Source organism: Hyperolius riggenbachi, chromosome 3 (assembly GCF_040937935.1).
Source record: "Hyperolius riggenbachi isolate aHypRig1 chromosome 3, aHypRig1.pri, whole genome shotgun sequence".
Taxonomy (NCBI): Eukaryota; Metazoa; Chordata; class Amphibia; order Anura; family Hyperoliidae; genus Hyperolius; species Hyperolius riggenbachi.
Genome location: NC_090648.1, coordinates 429,088,746 through 429,111,036, shown reverse-complemented (window position 1 = coordinate 429,111,036; position 22,291 = coordinate 429,088,746). Strand labels below are relative to the sequence as shown.

The window sequence follows — 22,291 nt, the reverse complement described above, 5'->3', positions numbered from 1 at the left end:
GCAGCAGTAGTCCAACTGTGATGTGATGAAGGCGTGAACTAGGGTTGGACGATCCTCTGGAGGAAGGAGAAATGTAATTTTTGCAATGTTCCTCAGATGAAAGTAAGAATATTTGACTACATACAAGATTTGGTTTCTAAAGCTCATTTCCCCATCGATGAGCATACTAAAGTTGCCCACGTGGTTGGAGCTCTTTATATCTGAATTCCCTATCTTCATTGGTGTTGATTTAGAGAAGAGCTGTTTTGATGCCACACGCTGGCCTTGGACAACAAGGACCTCAGTTTTGTCAGCATTCCATTTCAACCAGTTGTCATTCAGCCACTCCTGTAGCTCAGCTAAGTAACAATTTATTTTTGGAGCAAGGTCTGCTCCACCAGGTTTGAAGGACAAGTTATAGCTAAGTGTCATCAGCATAGCAGTGGTACTTTGGTCCGTGTTTTTGGATAATTGTACCAAGTTTTAACATATAGATAGTAAGTAGCAGACAGGAAAATCTGAGCCTTGTTGCACTCCAAATTTTAGCGGTGTAGGGTTGGACATGACAGGTACTAGGGATGCATCCATCTGAAAATGGCAACTGTGAATAATGGCGCACAGTGTTGCCGCTAATCCGTTTGCCGCTTATCGCTATTTAACGTTATAGCCTTATTGTTATTTAGCGTTAAAGCCTTATCGTTATTTAGCGTTAACACACAGAACCCTCTCTGCACCTATCCCTAACCCCTAAACCCCCCCGGTGGTGCCTAACCCTAACCACCCCTGGTGGTGCCTAACCCTAAGACCCCCCTGGTGGTGCCTAACCCTAAGACCCCCCGAGAGGTGCCTAACCGTAAGCACACCCCTGGTGGTGCCTAACCATAAGACCCCCCTGGTGGTGCCTAACCCTAACCATCCCCCTGGTGGTGTATAGTGTACTGTAACTATACCTAACCCTACTCTCACACAGAACCCTCCCTGTACCTTACCACCCCCTTGGTGGTGCCTACTGCCTAACCCTAAGACCCCCCTGGTGGTGCCTAACCCTAAGACCCCCCCTGGTGGTGCCTAACCCTAAGACCCCCTTCCCCCAGTGGTGCCTAACCCTAACCTTGACAGTGTTACATTAAATCCATTCACCATTTTGCAGTTAAATGACGTCTGCAGTTTGGCTTATGTAGGGCGCTATTGATAAATAACGTTAGTGTGTGCCACTATTGATAAATAACGTTAGTGTGTGCCACTATTGATAAATAACGTTAGTGTGTGCCGTTTTTCTTCTTTTTTCCCTGTGCGCCATTATTATGCAGTACTAACGATAAATAGCGATAAGCGTATCTTTTTAATGCGGCGCCATTTTTATGCATAGGCGCTGTGCGCCATTATTCACTGATCCCACTAGGGATACTCTCTGTGTTCTGTCAGTCAAGACACCTCATAAACTGTACTGGCAAGATGGGGCTTCATTTCCAATGGTTATGTTATATATCGGCTGAAAATTAATAAAATGGTTTATTCATCCTGCATTTTATATTTTGTTGGTAAAGGAGTATTTATATTTACAAATATGAACTTCCATTTAAATTCTGTAGCAAACTATCCTTGAACTCATTGTTCCCAGCCTCTGTTTAAAAGGAGTATTTTCCCCTTGCTCATTTTCTTTTGTATTTTAAACTACAGAAGAGGACGTCCAAAACTTTTTAAAAGAAGCAGCTGGCCCTCCCCCAGGTAAGAGCCATCAAGAAAATTACCAGTAAATTGTGATTGTAACATGTCCCAAGATAGCCTTTCTTTGTCCCAAGATAGCCTTTTCTCTGTCCAAAGATAGCCTTGTCTCTGTCCAAAGATAGCCTTGTCTCTGTCCAAAGATAGCCTTGTCTCTGTCCCAGGATAGCCTTGTCTCTGTTCTTATGCGTTTGCTGTAAGTAACTTGAGAATCACTTCTATGTTTTTTGCAGCTCCTGAAACTCATAATTCCGAAGCATCTCCTGGAACCTTCTCAGCGATTATAGAAGCCAATAAGAGTAATTATGATTTTCTTATGAATAATAACTATTAAATGACCCCAGTAGGGATGATCAATAATAATACAAATAATTGTCTTTACATTAAAATTTCATGTAAATTATATGCAACTTTAGTAAAGCAGAAGTGGTGTTCATATGACTGATTCCTCCAGACCCTGGAGCCGTGGGAAACAGAACTAAGAAAAACTTCCCTCTAACCAGCTCTGTAAAGGGTAAAAGTGACTTGTGCGCTGAATTTTTAGGTTCATTGCCATTGGGGGAAAAGTTGGATGGAGCACCATTACGTACATACAGGGTGCTGCTCCTCTGGCCCCCGGCCCATACAGCATGCTGGAAGCTTCTATCAGCTTTATAATTGCTGGCGTTGTCACACAGGTGCATATGAAGCAATACATGCTAGGAGATATACATCTCCCGGCATGCATTGCACTGTGTGTGGGCGCATGACACCGCCGTAGGTAAGTAATGATGCCCCCCTTAAATGGCACACACCATTACAGACCTGGAGATAGACGGTGATTCATGTAAGAAGGACAGAAATAAGGAAAGATATGGAGAGGTTTAGCACTGATAAAAGAACAGATTTTCTAATGCAAGTTGTATTAGAAGTTTAAAAAAAAGCCAAAACAAAACAGTTTTTCAAGTGCCGGTTTTGTGGTGTCCTCTATCTTTCAACCTTGATCAAAAGTCTGCTTACACCCATGTCTTCAAGCTTGAGTCCAATCCCAGTGTAGATCTCTCTGTGTAAAGGTGGCCACACACCATATAATAAAAAGATATTATTCAAAGGCAATTCGATAATAAATGTTTGGTTGTACAAAAGAAAAATAATCACATTTTTATTTTTTTATCATCGATATAAGTCAATCAGGAGTGGAAGATTTTTCTGTTAAATTGTTTTATGAAAATAGAACGGTGTAGGGTAGATTGTCAGTTTCTCAATATACAAAGACCCAATTTCTACGTTTCCAATCATTCTTTTGTTCATAATTTGGTAAAAATTGAGCACATGTATAATACATTTGTTTTCTTTTACTTCTGGGTCACGATGCTGCAAGGAGAGAGATATGTTTCTTCTTACAGCATGCAGGGAGGTGGGGGAGCGGCAGGGGGCATGGCCAGGGAGAGAGTTGCCCAATGGTAGCTCTGGAAACCCTGCAGGAACGCCCCTGGTGGGAGTTTTGAAAAGGGAATCCCTCTCCTCTATATACCTTCTAGAATAGCGATAAATATTGTCGCTAATTTTTTTTTGGGGGGGGGGGCTGTAGTGTGAGAGTGGGGGGACAGAGAGGGGCAGTGTAGGGACACAGAGGCATGTCATGAGGCAGAGAACATGCCTCTGTGTCCCATCTGCCCCCCCAGGACCTGCCTTGGGTTCTCTTTAAGATGGTTAGCCCCCCACCCTGACTTGGATCTTGGCCATTTACCTATTTTCTATGCCAACAAGAAATAAGGCAGTATGCAAATTTTCCTCCAACAGAACCATGACATCGGTAATGTCCAAAATAGTTTGTTAGCCTTTTCCGATGTATCTAAAGCGAGAACAAAAGTTTTGGATGGAGTTGCACTCTAATGGTCGCCATGTTACTGGAGTGTGATTCAGCATTCCTCCTCTCCCGTAGAGTCAGAGGAAGGATGGGAAGTCTCAGAAACTGGGGAAGTCACATGACCACCACTTCTCTCATAATAAGAACAAATAAGAATAGTGTATTTTGTATGGTATGATCAGCTGACATTGATCAGCCAGACTCAGCTATTTTCGTTGCATTGGACAAATTACTTTTCTTTGTAATGTTACATTTAGACCAAAGTTTGTTGACGCAAGGAGGTGACATGCTGGTGCCACCTGGACGTAGTGCCCTCCGTTATGCAGGCAAATGGCCTAGTGCTGCCGATGGGACTGTGCCTGTTCCCTACGCCCTAGACCCAGCTTACAGTGAGTAATTGCCTCTTCCTCATCTTATAATAACATCTTCATTGCTTGGTGGCAACACAGCTGAATAATATACATCTGTAATATACTTCATGGAAACTTTGCCTGAGTAAAATGAGTTCCATTCACCCAGCTCCTTGATGTGGATAGTTTAGCCCTTGACATGAGGGGGAGGACAGAGACACTTTGGCCTGGACTGGTGTTGGAAGTGGTGAAAAGGGATGTGTTCACAGTCACCGCAGTTTTGGTGGCTAGGTCTGAGCCAAGCTACATTGCTTACACTACCGAGTACCTTTTGCTCTACAAATATCGCTAGATTTCTGGACCACTAAAGCTTTTGATCTACTTGGCGTGGGGATAATATGGAGGTTCCAAGCGGTACTTTTTGATGAGTATGAGTATACTCCATATATATTTAATTATCAAACAGGGTTCCATTTTTAGATAGTTGAAGCACACAAAAAGTGGACCTGAACTCAGAACGTCCTCTCTGCTATAAAAGATATGCAACAGCATAATAATCTTTAAAGAAATTCACTCCTTTGTTACAGCTTACAAAACTCCTGCCATAAATCTGCAGTGTGTCTACTTCCTGCTTTCATGGAAGCAGACAAAGGATTAACGTCCTGTGTTTACATGTTAGCTGTGTCTGCAGAGGACTGCCAAATTTCTGGGCTGGCGCAGCTGAGAGATCAAATTACACTTGTGACTACTTACAGGTGAGGAGAAATTAGACAGGCTCTTCTCTAAAAAAACACACAGGTTGCATTTATCTCAGATTTCCTTGTGTCGTGTGCAAGAGTTCAGGTCCACTTTAAGTAGAAGTACACTAATACTTCAACTGGTAACTTTATTTTACATTTTTATGCAAAGTTCTCGGACATAGCTTGGTTTTGTTCCATGAATAGAGCAAAGACTTGAGTGCAACACGCATGGCTCTCAGAAAGTAGTCAGAGTCTCTCTTTTAATGGTTGACCCCATTCACCATTGTTTATTACAATGCAGCATGTCATCTTGTTTCCATTTTTCCTTTCTCCCCAGATGCCAACCAACTTAACTTGTTCACGAGGGCCTTTGAGGAGTTCCAGACTTTGACTTGCATAAGGTTCATTCCTCGAACAACAGAAAATGACTATGTGAACATTGTGAATGGAGGCAGGTAGGTTGTTGGCTGTCTCCTGAGTCATTCCCAAGAGAGAAGCTTATGTCGAGTACAGACAGATGAAAGAATAGAGGACATGTATATAGCATAGCAACCCTGGGCAGGGATGCTTGAATGTACCAAAATTCGATTCGGGTACATTCAAATTCGGGTCTGGGACAAATTCGGATTCGAATTCGATTGCGATCGCCGAATTCGATTCGAATTCGGTTCGGGTTCGGTAACTAAATTCGCATAAAAATTCGTGTTCGCAAATTCGGATGGTTTTCTTTTCTTTTTTTTTTAAAGGGAAATCACATTTAAATAGGTGTAATAAAAAAAAAAAAGTGATGGAAAACTTTTTTTCTGTGTTTCTTGTTTATTCTTCTTCACCGTCTTCACCTTCTTCTTTTTGTTCTCTCCATCTTTTTCTTCACCGTCTTCTTTTTCTGTTTTACCATCTTCTTTCTCATCATCAATCATTACTATCATCTTCATCATCTTCTTCTTCACTGGCATCTGGTTCTTCAAGTTCTTCTTCTTCACCTGGTTCATCTTCAATTGGTTTTTCACTTTCTTCTTCACCTGGTTCTTCTTCGTCTTCTTATTCTCCTTCTTCATCATCATCTGGTTCTTCTTCTTCATCATCTGGTTCTTCTTCTTCTTCTTCAATCATCTGGTTCTTCTTCTTCTTCACATGGTTTTTCTTCACCTGGTTCTTCTTCTTCATCTGGTTCTTCTTCTTCACCCGGTTCTTCTTCTTCTTCTTCTTCACCTGGTTCTTTTTCTTCTTCATCTGGTTCTTCTTCTTCACCTGGTTCTTCTTCTTTTTCTTCTTCATCTGGTTCTTCTTCTTCACCTGGTTCTTCTTCTTTTTCTTCTTCATCTGGTTCTTCTTCTTCTTCACCTGGTTCTTCTTCTTCTTCTTCTTCACCTGGTTCTTCTTCTTTTTCACCTGGTTCTTCTTCTTCTTCTTCACCTGGTTCTTCTTCTTTTTCTTCTTCACCTGGTTCTTCTTCTTCTACTACTTCTTCACCTGATTCTTCTTCTTCTTTTTCTTCTTCTTCACATGGTTATTCTTCTTCTTCTTCACCGTCCACCACCATTTTTTTTTTGTTTTGTGTTCATATTCGTCTTCTTGAACCCAACTTAATGTTTTTTCCCTTACAGAACTCTACTGTTGTAAAATGTTATATTCAACACCAGCATAGCTAAATTTGTGGCGTAATAGCTAGTGGCGCATGGCAGCAGCGCATAACTCTGTGGACCCTGGCGGTGGGAACACAGACAGCAGGAGGATAAATACAGCAGCAGCAGGAGGAGGAGTGACGTATGGCAGCAGGCAATGTAACGGGGCCATGGTACTTAGCGTTGGTACCACGGCTGTAAATAAAGACACCAAGATTAAGAGGTTCCGGACAGCAGTCGTGGAGCCCACATTGTGCCCAATGCACAACTGGGACAGCACAGTTTTCAACCCAGACACATCAGAATTATTTTTTTTTTACAACAGTATATAGCTATTGTAGTGGCGTAATAACTAGTGGCGCATGGCAGCAGCGCATAACTCTATGGACCCTGACGGTGGGAACACAGACAGCAGGAGGATAAATACAGCAGCAGCAGCAGGAGGAGGAGGAGTGACGTATGGCAGCAAGCAATGTATTCTGTGGACCCTGGCGATGGGAACACAGACAGCAGGATGATAAATACAGCAGCAGCAGGAGGAGGAGTGAGGTATGGCAGCAGGCAATGTATCGGGGCCATGGTACTTAGCGTTGGTACCACGGCTGTAAATAAAGACACCAAGATCAGGAGGTTCCAGACAGCAGTCGTGGAGCCCACATTGTGTCTAATGTACAACTGGGACAGCACAGTTTTCAACCCAGACACCTCAGAATATTTTTTTTTACAACAGTATATAGCTATTGTAGTGGTGTAATAGCTAGTGGCGCATGGCAGCGGCGCATAACTCTGTAGACCCTGGCGGTGGGAACACAGACAGCAGGAGGATAAATACAGCAGCAGCAGCAGGAGGAGGAGTGACGTATGGCAGCAGGCAATGTATTCTGTGGACCCTGTCGGTGGGAACACAGACAGCAGGAGGATAAATACAGCAGCAGCAGGAGGAGGAGTGACGTATGGCAGCAGGCAATGTAACTGGGCCATGGTACTTAGCATTGGCAGCACGGCTGTAAATAAAGACACCAAGATCAGGAGGTTCCAGACAGCAGTCAATGCACAACAGGACCAGCACAGTTTTCAACCCAGACACCTCAGAATTTTTTTTTTAACAACAGTATATAGCTATTGTAGTGGCGTAATTGCTAGTGGCGCATGGCAGCAGCGCATAACTCTGTGGACCCTGGCGGTGGTAACACAGACAGCAGGAGGATAAATACAACAGCAGCAGGAGGAGTGACGTATGGCAGCAGGCAATGTATTCTGTGGACCCTGGCAGTGGGAACACAGACAGCAGGAGGATGAAAATCAGTGCAGCGTAATATGTTGGCGCTTTATAAATACAATAAATACATAAATACAAAAATAAATAAATTCATAAATAAATAAATACAGCAGCAGCAGGAGGAGTGACAAGTAGCAGTAGGCAATGTATTCTGTGGACCCTGGCGGTGGGAACACAGACAGCAGGAGGATGAAAATCAGTGCAGCGTAATATGTTGGTGTTTTATAAATACAATAAATACATAAATAAAAAAATAAATAAATTCATAAATAAATAAATACAGCACCAGTAGGAGGAGTGACGAGTGGCAGCAGGCAATGTATTCTGTGGACCCTGGCGGTGGGAACACAGACAGCAGGAGGATGAAAATCAGTGCGACGTAATATGTTGGCGCTTTATAAATACATAAATAAATTCATAAATAAATAAATACAGCAGCAGGAGGAGTGACGAGTGGCAGCAGGCAATGTATTCTGTGCACCCTGGCGGTGGGAACACTGACAGCAAGAGGATGAAAATCAGTGCGACATATGTTGGCGCTTTATAAATACAATAAATACATAAATAAATAAATTCATAGCTAAATAAATACAGCAGCAGCAACAGGAGGAGTGACGAGTGGCAGCAGGCAATGTATTCTATGGACCCTGGCGGTGGGAACACAGACAGCAGGAGGATGAAAATCAGTGCGACCTAATATGTTGGCGCTTTATACATACAATAAATACATAAATAAATAATTTCATAAATAAATAAATACAGCAGCAGAAGGAGGAGGAGTGACGTGTGGCGGCAGCAGGCATGTCACGGGCCATGGTACCTAGCATTAGTACCACAGCAACTAAGGAAAAACCAGGCCAAATTATCAGGACCCAGGGACTGAAGGTTGATGTCAAACAATAATTCCCAGGCACCTCATGTCCTCCTGTCGCCGACAACAGGTGCCTGGAACGTGCCTTCAATCCAGGCCTGGTTAATCTTCAAAAATGTCAGTCTGTCCACGCCCTCTGTGGACAGACGAGAGTGCTTCTCGGTGACCACGCCACCGGCTGCACTGAAGCACCTCTCGGACAGCACGCTGGAAGGGGGGCAAGACAGAACTTCCAGGGCGTACTGCGCCAGCCCACTCCAGATGTGCAAGCACTCCACCCAGTACTCCATGGGGCCCACAGGCTCCTCGCTGCCGGTGTCAAGCCCTCTGAAGGACCCCATGTAGTTGGCCACCATCCGGGTCATGCACTGGCTGTGGCTTTCTCGGCTGCTCTACCGTCATGTAGAGCGCCTTAGTTAATGACAGCAGGTCTCCTGGGCGACTGACGCTGCTGCTGGCCGCAGGCACTGGCCGCTGTGCTGGCTGGACAGGGACAGAGGGGGTGGAAGGCTGGGGGAAGGCTTCCTCCAATCACCGAACAAGGATCTCCTGCAACTCCCTTGTTCGCTGCTCATGGTCTCCAGCTGGCAGAAACTGAGCACCCCCTCAGCCGTGGGTCCAGGATCATGCTGATGCAGGCGTCCTCCCTCGCTTGCATCTGCTTGACCCTGGGGTCTGTGTGAAGGCAGCGCAGCACGTGCGCTGCCATGGGGAACAGGGTGGTCCGTCCAACAGAGACATCAGGGTCAGCGTCATCCTTCTCCTCTGGCCCCTGAGCCTCTTCCTCCTCTCTCCACCCTCGCACCACTGCTGCTGCGCTCCTCTGTTCCCCCTCAGCAGCAACTTCCAGCACCTCCAACTCCTCCTCCTCCTTATCCTCCTCCAACAACTCAAATTCCTGCGCAGAAGTGGACTGCGCAGGCGACTGCTGTTCCAGCTGGTTCAGGGCCTCCTCTCTCAAACCCACCAAATCGCCAAATACCCTGTCCAGCAGACAAACAAAGGGCACCCACTGGCAGAGGGATACCCGTTCCTCACTCACCAGGTTGGTTTTCTGCAGGAAGGGAGCCAACACCAAGCAGACCTGCTGCATCTGCCCCCACTGTGCGTTGGAGATGAGCTGGAGTTTGGTGTTGCCAGCGACAGTGGCATCATAGATGTACCGGTGGACAGCCCTCCTCTGCTCAACCAGCCGCTCCAACATCGCCAGGGTGGAGTTCCAGCGAGTTGGCACATCTATGACAAGGCGGTGTCGTGGCAGGCCCTCGCGCTGCTGGATCTCTGCCAGGTTTGCTGCGGCAGCAGCTGAGCGGTGGAAAGTGCGCACAATTTTCCGCGCCGATTCCAACAGCTCCTCCATCCCCTGGTAGCTGTGCAGGAACTTCTGCACCACCAGGTTGAGGATGTGGGCCAAGCAGGGGACGTGGGTCAAGTGTCCCCTGCTGATGGCAGCCAGCAGGTTGGCGGCATTGTCAGACACCACCAATCCGACTCTGGGGGTCAGCCACGTTGTCTCCTGCTCCCTCAGGTAGCAGAGCACGTTTGCTGCCATCAAGCTGTTCTTCCCCAGGCTTTTCATCTCCAGCAGCGCTTGGCAGTGGCGGGCCTTAACGCTGCTGTTGATGTGGTGTTGCTTGATGGTGGGAGCTGCTACTTCTCCCCTGACCCCACGCGGTGACCCCACATAGTGGGCGACTGGTGCCGCTGCTGCCGCTGATGCACCCGAAAGTGGACCTGCTGCTTCCTTGCTCGGGCTTTCCACCAGGCTGACCCAGTGGGCCGTAAAGGACAGATAGCGGTCTGTCCCAAAACGGCTGCTCCATGAATCCATAGTTATGTGGATCCACGCACTCATGGCGTGATCGAGCGCGCAGCCCACGTTCACCATGGCAAAGCGGTGCAGTGCTGGGATCGCCGTGCAGGAGAAGTAATGGCGGCTGGGGACTTGCCTCTCTGGGATCCCAAACTGCAGCAGCGCTCTCATGTCAATCCCCTCCTGCACAAAGGAATATGGCAGGAGCTGGAAGCACTTGACCCGGGCAAACAACCCGTTCAGCACCAAAATGCACCTGTGGGCGGGAGGCAGCACCTTGGTCACACTGGGGAATGACTCGCTGAGCAGGGTCTGGCGTCGTTTGCCTGCATGGGAGGATGAGGAGGCCACTGTGGAGGGAGCTGATGAAGCCACTGAGGACTGGCTGCCCGGGGGGGGGGGGGGGGGGGCAGTGAGTTGCTGCTGTGCTCCTGCTGCTGCTGCTGGATGGGCAGGAGGGTGGGATGCTGCTGCTGAAATCTGGTAGCGGCTGAAGCAGCAGGCTGTGGCTCCTGCCTTCCATGCCCTGTGCTGGCCGCCTTGCTGCTGCCGCACCTCTGTGCCAGAGACACCTCCTCCTCCGATGACGAGCTGCCTTCAACCAACTGTGCTGGTGGTACTGGTGGCACATAAGAAGGATCCAGCACGTCATCATCATCATCCCCAAACAGCTCCTCTGAGCCCGCCTCAACCAACTCCTGTACCCCAAAATCCCCTGCATCACGCCCCTCCTCATCAGCGCCAACAACAAACTCCTCCACCTCAAACTCCTCCTCCTCCTCCTTGCGTGTCCCCGTTATTTCCACCTCAAACTGCTCCAAAACATCCCTGTAAACGTTCGCAGTCCCTGGGGTGAGGAGCGAGCTCAGTGAGGGCAGGCTGGTTGATGGGGTCACCGTGGCCATGACCTCAAGCGGTAGTGGAGGCCTGCTGCGGACAAGAGTGCTGGTGGTGGTTAGTCCGAACCTCCGATTTTAGGTTCGCGAACTTCCGCGGAAGGTTCGGTTCGCGGAAAAGTTTGCGAACCACAATAGACTTCAATGGGGAGGCGAACTTTGAAAAATAGAAAAAATTATGCTGGCCCCAAAAGTGATGGAAAAGATGTTTCAAGGGGTCTAACACCTGGAGGGGGGCATGGCGGAGTGGGATACACGCCAAAAGTCCCGGGGAAAAATCTGGATGTGAAGCAAAACAGCGTTTTAAGGGCAGAAATCACATTGAATGCTAAATTGCAGGCCTAACGTGCTTTCAAACATCTTGCATGTGTATACATCAATCAGGTAGTGTAATTAGAGTACTGCTTCACACTGACGCACCAAACTAACTGTGTAACGCACCGCAAGTTACCAGCTGTTTGTGTAGTGACGGCCATGCTGGACTACTGCGCAACATGGCGAGATTGCTCTTTCTCACTCAGTGATGTCAGGTAATGTGTGACTGCCTTCTCAACTTTCCATGGCATTGTTAAAAAGCTTACGTTTTGTTTTTAAATTACATTTTCTACTTGTAGCGGTACTTGTTCAGTACCGCTACAATGGAGGCGGGCAAGTCTGCCAATTGTGACCCCGGGTAAAGGCCGGGGAATGAGGGATGGAATCCGGTGTGGAACCTGAGCAACGGCTACCACTACACAGGCAAGGAGGGCAGCAGGCAGGCATGCACGCCCGCCCCGAGGTAGTGACCAAAAATAACAATACAGGAGGACTATCGAGGGCTTGCTGTATTTGAAATGAATGTACTTTAAATCCTTTAACGAGAACCAGTTATGGCGGGCAAAGATGACACCACATTCCTTTCACGAGAATCATATGGAGGCGGGCAAGTCTGACATTGTCACCACGGGTAATGGGCGGGGAATGAAGGTTGGATTCCGGCCCGAAGTGGGAGCCTGCTGAGACCCATGCTGTAGCTGCCCTGACCGTGCTTTGCAGACCAGACATCTGTGATCAGATGGACCCTTGACCCAGCGGAAGACAAACCAAGTCGAAAGCATTTGCCAAGAATGTTTTACGGAGGGCAAGTTTTTTGCCTTTTTTTTCAATTGTTTGAAACTGTAGATGGTTGTATTTTTAAATTGTTTGAAAATGTAGATGGTTGTATTTTTAAATTGTTTGAAAATGTAGATGGCTGTATTTTTCAATTGTTTAAAACTGTATCCATTCAAGTGCAAGTTATGCACTGACTGCCAGGTATAATGTGCAGTCACAGATGCAGTGAAAGGTATGCAGTGACTGCAAACAGCCGTTTGTGTAGTGACGGGCGTGCTGGACTGGTGCGCACCATGACGAGAGTGCAGGTGATGGTGGCTTTTCAGCCCATATGGTCGCTCGGCTAATGTAGCTGAATGACAGAACAGTGACTGTCCAGCTGATCAAATTTGGTCTGACCACAATGAAACAACGACCTTATTATCTTTGGTGTGCCACCCCCACCCGAGACACTCATATATCATTGCTTCATTGTGATACGCAAGCCCCTTCACCGCGGCAAGGTAATGATCACGAAGGGGGATGGGCACATGTACATGCCTTTTGTTTTTTTGTTGCAGCCGCCTGCAGTTCAGCCAGAAAAATTAGGCAGGCATGTGCACGCCCCAGAAAAATTAGTATAGCGGCCGCTGCTAGCAGCGGCCTTAAAAATTCTGAAATCCGCCTAAAATCGTGGACCCTGGTGGTGGTGGCGGCGAAGGCAGTCAAGCGGCCTGCAGGCAGAGATGCTGTGTGTGGGGACTGATTTAGTCTTCGGTCGTGCAATAGCCCTCAGGGATCCATGCCTTGTTCATTTTGATAAAGGTCAGGTACTAAACACTGTCATGACTTAGGCGACTTCTCTTCTCAGTGACAATGCCTCCAGCTGCACTGAAGGTCCTTTCTGACAGGACGCTTGCGGCAGGGCAAGAGAGAAGTTGTATGGCAAATTGGGACAGCTCTGGCCACAGGTCAAGCATGTGCAACCAGTAGAGCAAGGGTTCATCCTCGCTGCTCGCAGTCGCAGTGTGTACATCCACACTTAAAGAGAATCTGTATTGTTAAAATCGCACAAAAGTAAACATACCAGTGCGTTAGGGGACATCTCCTATTACCCTCTGTCACAATTTCGCCGCTCCCCGCCGCATTAAAAGTGGTTAAAAACTGTTTTAAAAAGTTTGTTTATAAACAAACAAAATGGCCACCAAAACAGGAAGTAGGTTGATGTACAGCATGTCCACACATAGAAAATACATCCATACACAAGCAGGCTGTATACACCCTTCCTTTTGTATCTCAAGAGATCATTTGTGTGTTTCTTTCCCCCTTCTGCTCTCATGCACTGAAATTTCAGGCTGCTCTTTTCTTTTTGCAAACAGCTTTGCCCTTGTCTGTAATCCTCAGTATGTGAAAGCCCAGCCAGCTCAGAGGACGATTTATCCAGCTTGTAAAAGATAAGAGAGAAGAGAGAATCTGCCATAATCTAAATAACACACAGGCAGTGTGCAGAGAGGGGCCTGGAGGAGGGAGATTCATCACAGAACCACAACACTGAAGAACTTGGTAGCCTTCCAGACACAGGCCGACAAGTCTGACAGGGGAAAGATACATTGATTTATTACAGAGACTGTTATAGTAGAAAGTGCTGCAGTAAGCCAAAACACATTATAATAGCTTTTGGAACTTGTAGGATGATAAAAAAACAGGATGCAATTTTTGTTACAGAGTCTCTTTAAGGCCAGGTAGTCGGCTACCTGCCGGTCCAGGCGTTGGTGGAGGGTGGATCCCGAAGGGCTACTGCGAGGCGTTGGACTAAAGAATGTCCGCATGTCCGACATCACCCCGAGATCGCCTGCGTGGACTGGTAAGGAGGAGGAGGAATACTGCCAGTGGTACCTTTATTGCGTTGTACTGTCACATCACCCTTAAATGCATTGTAAAGCATCATTGACCGCTTGTTCTGCAAGTGCTGCATCCTTTCCGCCGTGTGTTGAGTTGCTAACAGGTCTGCCACTTTGTGCCTGTACCGAGGGTCTAGTAGCGTGGCCACCCAGTACAGGTCATTTGCCTTGAGTTTTTTGATACGGGGGTCCCTCAACAGGCTGGACAACATGAAAGAGGCCATCTGCACAAAGTCGGATCCAGACGTACTCTCCATCTCCTCTTGCTCTTCCACAGTGACGTCACGCAACTCCTCTTCCTCCCCCCAGCCACGAACAATACCACGGGAACGTGGAGCAGCAGAAGCCCCCTGTGACGGCTGCTGTGGTTGTTCTTCTGCCGCTGCCGCCTCTTCCTCCTCCACAGAAACACCTTCCTCATAATCATCCGAGTCTGACTCCTCTCCTTCCCCACACGACTCCTCTTCTTCCTCCTCCTCCCCCCTCTGTGGTGCCGCAGGTGTTGAGGAAACCTGTGGTTCGGCTAAAAATTGGTCCCACGACTCCTCCTGCCGTAGCTGTTCCTGTTCCCGCTCCTCCACAGCTTCATCCACCACTCTACGCACGGCACGCTCCAGGAAGTAAGCGTAGGGGATCAAGTCGCTGGTGCCTTCAGCGCGACTCACCAGGTTGGTCACCTCCTCAAACGGCCGCATGGTCCTGCATGCATTCAGTGTCCAGCTGGTGGGCCACAACATCCCCATCTTCCCAGATTGTGTCCTTCTACTGTAGTTGTACAGGTACTGGGTGATGGCTTTCTCCTGGTCTAGCAGGCGAGAGAACATGAGCAGGGTGGAATTCCAGCAAGTCGGGCTATCGCATATCAAGCGTCTCATCGGCAAGTTGTTTTTCCGCTGAATGTCCGCAAAGCATGCCATGGCCGTATAAGACCGCCTAAAATGCCCACACAACTTCCTGGTCTGCTTCAGGACGTCCTCTAAGCCTGGGTACTTTGAGACAAATCTTTGCACGACCAGATTCAGCACATGTGCCATGCAGGGTGCATGTGTCAGCTTTCCCAAATTCAAAGCGGAAAGGAGATTGCTGCCGTTGTCACACACCACGTTGCCGATCTCCAGCTGGTGCGGGGTCAGCCATTGCTCCACCTGTTTGTTAAGAGCAGCCAGGAGAGCTGCTCCAGTGTGACTCTCCGCTTTGAGGCAAGACATGTCTAAAATTGCGTGACACCGTCGTACCTGGCATGCAGCATAGGCTCTGGGGAGATGGGGCTGTGTAGCTGGAGAGGAAGAGGAGATGGCAGCACCGCTAGAATTCAACTGACACTCAGCTGAGGGGGAGGAGGTTGACAGCGAAGAGGATGTAGCTGGAGGAGAAGGAGAGGAGGTGGCAAGAGACCTGCCTGCAAGCCATGGAGGTGTGACAAGTCGGTCCGCTGAACAGCCACATACTCCCTGCTTGCTGCCATCGGGCACCAGGTTGACCCAATGGGCTGTGTACGTAATGTAGCGGCCCTGCCCGTGCTTGGCAGACCAGGCATCCGTGGTCAGGTGGACCCCCCTGACCCAACGCTCTTCGCAATAGATGACACCACTTGCCTCTGAACTGCACGGTACAGTTTGGGTATGGCCTTTCGTGAAAAATAAGTGCAGCCTGGTATCTTCCACTGCGGTGTCCCAATGGCCACAAATTTACGGAAAGCCACTGACTCCACCAGCTTGTATGGTAATAGCTGGCGAGCTAATAGTTCCGCCACACCAGCTGTCAGACGCCGGGCAAGAAGGTGACTGGCCGAAATTGGCTTCTTCCGCTCAAAGACTTCCTTCACGGACACCTGGCTACTGCTGTGGGCAGAGGAGCAGGAACCGCTCAAGGGCAGAGGCGGTGTGAAGGAGGGTGGCTGTGAAGGTTCAAGGGAGAAAGCGGATGAAGACGATGCACCTGAAGGAGGAAGAGGAGAAGGAGGGTGGCTTGTCTTTTGAGGGGTGCTGCTTTTCCTCAGGTGTTCTTCCCATAGCTGTTTGTGCCTTCTCTCCAGGTGCCTTCGTAAGGCACTTGTCCCTACGTGAGAGTTGGCCTTTCCACGGCTCAATTTTTGCTGGCAGAGACAACAGATGGCTTTGCTTCGATTTGAGACACACACGTTAAAAAATTTCCAAACCGCTGAGCCCCCCTGGGGTGATGGCGCTACAGTGGCATCAGCAGCTGACGTTGAAGGGCATGTTGGCTGGCTGGCCATAGCTAGCGATACATGGCGCCGGACACTGCCCCCAGCTGTTTCTGAGAACGAGCTCCCTCTGCTTCTATCATGGAGTCGTCTCCTCCTACTCCTCTCTGGCTCCCCCTCTGTACTGTCCCCCTGGTCATCTCCTCTATTGGGAACATACGTGGCATCCGTATAATCGTCATCATAATCCTCCTGCCCAGCTTCGCTTTCCTCAGACAACTCCACAACTGCACCAACTTCAGATGGTTCATCATGCCCCTCCTCAGACATTACGTCCATACTATCGCCACCTAACTCAGACGTATGAGGTGGTGTACCTGCGCCTTCTTCTTGTTGTTGCAGTAGTGGCTGTGAATCAGTGATTTCACCACCACCACCACCAAATAACTCCTGCGAAGTGTCAAATGCAGCGGATGTGGTGCTTGTACTAGCGCTGGTAGCACTGGCTGCGGGAGATGAGGTCTTCTGTGTTAAATACTCAAGCACGTCCTCACAATTTTGGGAAGTGATGGCACGTGCCTTCTTCTGAGCACTGTACTTTGGTCCAGGTCCGCACGAAATCACAGCAACACCACCTCGCACAGACCAGCCAGTGCCAGGTGGCCTTCCTCTGGGTCTTCCTCTGCCTCTTCCGCTACCTGGTTTGTCCATTTTGTCCATCTCGGGGAGAAGCTAGGTATATGCAGTGAGGTGAGTTTACTCAACAGAAAAGGTAGATATGCAGTGAGGTGAGTTCGCTCAACCCAAAGGTAGCTATATATGCAGTGAGGTGAGTTCACTCAACCCAAAGGTAGTTATATATGCAGTGAGGTGAGTTCACTGAACGCAAAAGGTAGCTATGTGCAGTGAGGTGAGTTCACTCAACCCAAAGGTAGTTATATATGCAGTGAGGTGAGTTCACTGAACACAACAGGTAGTTAGATGCAGTCAGCTGAGTTCACTCAACACAAACATAGTTATATGCAGTGAGGTGAGTTCACTCAACAGAAAAGGTAGATATGCAGTGAGGTGAGTTCACTCAACCCAAAGGTAGTTATATATGCAGTCAGGTGAGTTCACTCAACCCAAAGGTAGTTATATATGCAGTGAGGTGAGTTCACTGAACACAACAGGTAGTTAGATGCAGTCAGCTGAGTTCACTCAACACAAACGTAGTTATATGCAGTGAGGGGAGTTCACTCAACAGAAAAGGTAGATAGGCAGTGAGGTGAGTTCACTCAACCCAAAGGTAGTTATATATTGTGAGAATCCGCTTAGCTGCCTGCGCAAGCAGGCAGCCTTTTGACCATTGTTTAGGTTTGCATGCTGCAGGACTCTGGAAAGGAGACCTTCCGTCAGTTTTGCAGCTTGTGCTTGCTGAGGAATTTGCATATGTTGTCATGCAAATTGCCTGGCCACATTCATTGGAGGCGTGTACTATAAGTACTATGTGTTTCCCACAATGCTTGGCTGGTCATAAGGATTCCTTCCTGTGAAACACTCCTAGAGGAGTGTCAGCCTTACTCTTTGTTTGAAGTTCAGCTTAGAGTTATTCCTGAAACTGCGCTAGGCAGGTTCTCCTAGTGCAGTTAGGATTGCTTATCTGTTTTGTTTGTTCTGTTGCGATTGTCCTGTCCCAGCGGTGGTCGACAGGAAATCATTCTGATCTCTGTTCTTGGAGTATAGCTGGTGCAGCGGTTGCTACCAGCTATCTCTTCTGTTCTGCCTCCCTGGATCGCACTAGCATCCTGCGCTAGTGCTGTGGATCCTTCTGTTCTGTTACTCTGTACCTGGATCGCACTAGCATCCTGCGCTAGTGCTGTGGATCCTTCTGTTCTGCCTCCCTGGATCGCACTAGCATCCTGCGCTAGTGCTGTGGATCCTTCTGTTCTGTTACTCTGTACCTGGATTGCACTAGCATCCTGCGCTAGTGCTGTGGATCCTTCTGTTCTGTCTCCCTGGATCACACTGGCCTCTTTTCGCTAGTGCGGTGGATCCTGTCTCTGGCTTGTTCCTGTTTTCGTGTGTCTGTCTTGTCTGCTACGAACGCTTGCTGGAGGCTCGGTGAGGTAACCGTTAAGCAAGCACTCGCGTCCTCTGTTTCATGTTTGTCTGTCAGTGGTTAGTTAGGCGTGCTTGTCTCTATTGTGCTTATCACGTGGAGACCGCGCATGAACGCGTGCACTGTTGCGAATGAGTGCGGTGTTCGCGTTCAGTTAGCGTTTGTTGTTTTCTTTACCTTCTCATTGTATGATTTGCTGTGCCTTTGCTACTCTCGTGCTCTGCCTTGCTGTAGCCTTGTGTCACGTCTGGCGATCGCACCTCTCGCAATCGCGTTCCTGCTTCATATCTGCTGTGGTGTGTGCACCGTCGCGGGTTGGCGACTAGGTTGGTGCACACACATACAACCTGTCCCTTTGCTCGTTCTCATTCGCAATCGCTTCTCTTGCGATTGCGTTCTGCGCTTCGTACAATTCCTGTCTGCCATTTGTGGAGGTACAGAGGATTGGTTCCTCTGCACTCCCCAACGCCATCTGCCGACAGGAATTTCCCTCTACGGGTGCGTAGCACCTTTTGCTGGGTTCCTGCAATTATACGCTTGTGGAGGATTTCCGCGTTGTGCGCTGATCACGGAGGAAGTTCCACAATCGTTACATATATGCAGTGAGGTAAGTTCACTGAACACAAAAGGTAGCTATGTACAGTGAGGTGAGTTCACTCAACCCAAAGGTAGTTATATATGCAGTGAGGTGAGTTCACTGAACACAACAGGTAGTTAGATGCAGTCAGCTGAGTTCACTCAACACAAATGTAGTTATATGCAGTGAGGTGAGTTCACTCAACAAAAAAGGTAGATATGCAGTGAGGTGAGTTCACTCAACCCAAAGGTAGTTATATATGCAGTGAGGTGAGTTCACTGAACACAACAGGTAGTTAGATGCAGTCAGCTGAGTTCACTCAACACAAAGGTAGTTATATGCAGTGAGGTGAGTTCACTCTACAGAAAAGGTAGATATGCAGTGAGGTGAGTTCACTCAACTTAAGGCCTCTTGCACACTGCATACATTTCCGATTCCGATTCCACTTTTTAATCTGTTTTTACATCCGATTCCGATTCAGATTTTTAATCTTTACTGCATGCTGCGTTTTTTGATCCGTTTTTCTGTTGAATGTATTTAGGAAAAATCGGAAACGGAATCGGAATCGGAATCAGAATCGGAAAACGGATTTGCAGTGTGCAGGGAGCCTAAAAGGTAGTTATATGCAGTGAGGCAAGTTCACTCAACACAAAAGGTAGTTATGTGCAGCGAGGTGGGTTCACTCAACACAAACGTAGGTGTATGCAGTGATGAGGTGGGTAAACTAAACACAACAGGTACTAGTAGTAGGTAAATGCAGTACTGGGTGGGTAGTACAATGTGCAGCTCCCTGTCACACACACAGGTAGTCACTGAATGTGCTGCTGAATGCTGGTGGGCTGCTGGCAGTGGGACACACACATTATGAATTAGCAATGCTGTCTAAGCAACACAAGTGTCTCACACACACAGGTAGTAGTCACTGAATGTGCTGCTGCTGCTGGCAGTGGGACACACAGTATGAATTAGCAATGCTGTCTAAAAAACACAAGTGTCAGTTTCAAACACAGAAAAAAAAATTGATCACACGAGCAGGCTGAGCTCTGAAAAGAGCTTTTCTGGTGCGCTATTATAGCAATAAGATTCAGCTAAGCAAGCTAAGAAGGCAAGAGCCTGACTAATCTGTCCCTAGCAGAACAAGTCTGCAGCAGCTGTCCCTATTCTGTCTCTAGCAGGCACACGAGTGAGGCTAATGGCCGCCAGAGCCTGCCTTATATAAGGGGGGTGGGGCTCCAGGGCTTAGTATAGCCGGATTGGCTACAATGCACCTGCTGACAGTGATGCAGAGGGTCAAAGTTGACCGTCATGGAGCATTATGGGGTGAATTGAACTTCCAGGAAAGTTCGCCTTCGCCGGCGAAGGCGAACCACCTGATGTTCGCCTGGAACCGTTCGCCGGCGAACCGTTCGGCCCATCTCTAGTGGTGGTGGCACTGGTCTCGCTGGTGCTGGAGGCCTGGCTGGAAACGGTGGCTTGCTGCTCTGCCATCATATCCACCACAGCCTGCACCTGACTCTCCACAATGGGCCGGGGGCGACGACCCGTTTCAAAGATGGGGGTAACGTGCTGCTGTTGTGCCTCTGCTCCCTCCTCCACAACTCTGCGGTCAGTGGCTGGCGGCGGACCAGTCACAGACCTGCTGCTGCTGGCAGTGGCTGCTGCAATGCCGCTGCCTCTCCTGGTGGTGCCTCGCCCTCTACCTCTGCCAGTCATTGTGCAATACTATACAAATACAGTAAAAAAAAAAAAAAGTGTAGAAAAGGGCGGGAAAGGGTGTAAACTTTAATAAAGTCTAGGTTGGTGGTGGTGACTGGTGTTGAGTGACAACAAAAAATTTAAGTTTTTTTTTTTAATTTAAATAGTAGTACTAGTACTACTAACAGCAGTAGTGTAGTCTACAGTACTAACTAACTCATGTGACGGACAGTGACAATTAAAGTCAGTCACACACGGTCAGACGCAATCAATAGGGTCGGGCAGATGACAGTCACAGGTCACAACGGATGCTGGCCTGTGATGTAACTATTATTTATTACACAGTACAGAAGCTAATAAACTCACAGACTAACAGTAGAAATTAACTGAACGGGTATAGTAGTACACAGGTAACTAATAAATCCCTAGTGTACTACACAATATTAACTAAGTCGTGTGCCAAAATAAAGTCAGTCACACACGGTCAGACGCAATCAATCAATAGGGTCGGGCAGGTGACTGTTATAATTTAAGTATTATAAGTAGGCCTCAGTTATTTGGACTGAGTTTTAGGTAAAAGGCTTGTTCGCAGAATATACCTTTTAAGTAAGGAGTTTCTCGTTGTCTGCTTGAAGCAGATGATGCAAGCAGATACTGAGAAGATGTTCCTAGTACAAGGTCTTAGGCCTACACTGCCCCAGACAAATAGACTACGGGAACAATCAACATACTAGGCCATATTTACAAAACATAACATTCTTGCAACTAGGACAAGGGGCTCATAGAATATTAATCTAGTAGGTGGGTATTATGACACCACAAGGGGTCTGAGCCAATTGTAGGTTTTGGGGGGACGGCTCAGATGAGGTCACATTTAACTCTTTCTGGTTCGTATAAAACCAACAGCCGGTTTACAGAGAGGTACTTTCTGTCCCTGTCACCGCTGGTCTTAATCTTTACTTATATATTTATTTATGTCTTGTTAGTTTATCTTGTATGCTGTATATACTTAGTTTAGATGTAATTTAGTATAGAAAGAAGATAACCTGACTAACATTCATGAGGACTGTTAGTCAAGAGCTTGTAACGCAAATGGACTTAAAGAAGAATCTGCTTTGCTAAGATGTAACGAACTGTATCTGTATATCTGTTTGCTGAATAAACTCCTAACTCTAAAGACGCCTGATGCTGTTGCAGTGATGAGAGTCGTGTTTGCAGCTCTTACTAATGAGTTGCTGGTGCCGGAATACAGGTGTGAAACGTGAAGTTCTGACAACTGTCTGTCACAGATTACAACAGATGCTGGCCTGTACACAGTCAGTAAATAACTATTATTGATGACAGTCACAGGTCACAACGGATGCTGGCCAGTGATGTAACTACTAACTATTATTTATTATTACACAGTACAGAAGCTAATAAACTCACAGACTAACAGTAGAAATTAAATGAGCGGGTATAGTAGTACACAGGTAACAATCAATAGGGTCGGGCAGATGACTGTCTGTCACAGATCACAACAGATGCTGGCCTGTACACAGTCAGCAAATAACTATTAACTAACACTAACACAGTACTGAAGCTATTAACTAACAGACTACAGCAGTACAAATTAACTAAACTAGTACTAGTACTGTACACAACTAACTCCCTCT

General features: G+C 47.6%; 1 protein-coding gene across 1 annotated transcript in view; it reads left to right on the top strand.

Moving 5' to 3' along the window:
* The first annotated feature begins 541 nt into the window (after positions 1-541).
* Positions 542-22,291, top strand: part of LOC137562376 (embryonic protein UVS.2-like) — a 46,290-nt gene continuing 24,540 nt past the window's right edge. The window contains exons 1-4 of the mRNA XM_068273715.1: positions 542-548; positions 1,938-2,003; positions 3,811-3,942; positions 4,981-5,098. Coding sequence (XP_068129816.1) covers positions 542-548; positions 1,938-2,003; positions 3,811-3,942; positions 4,981-5,098 — 323 coding nt within the window. The remainder of the gene's footprint in view (positions 549-1,937; positions 2,004-3,810; positions 3,943-4,980; positions 5,099-22,291) is intronic.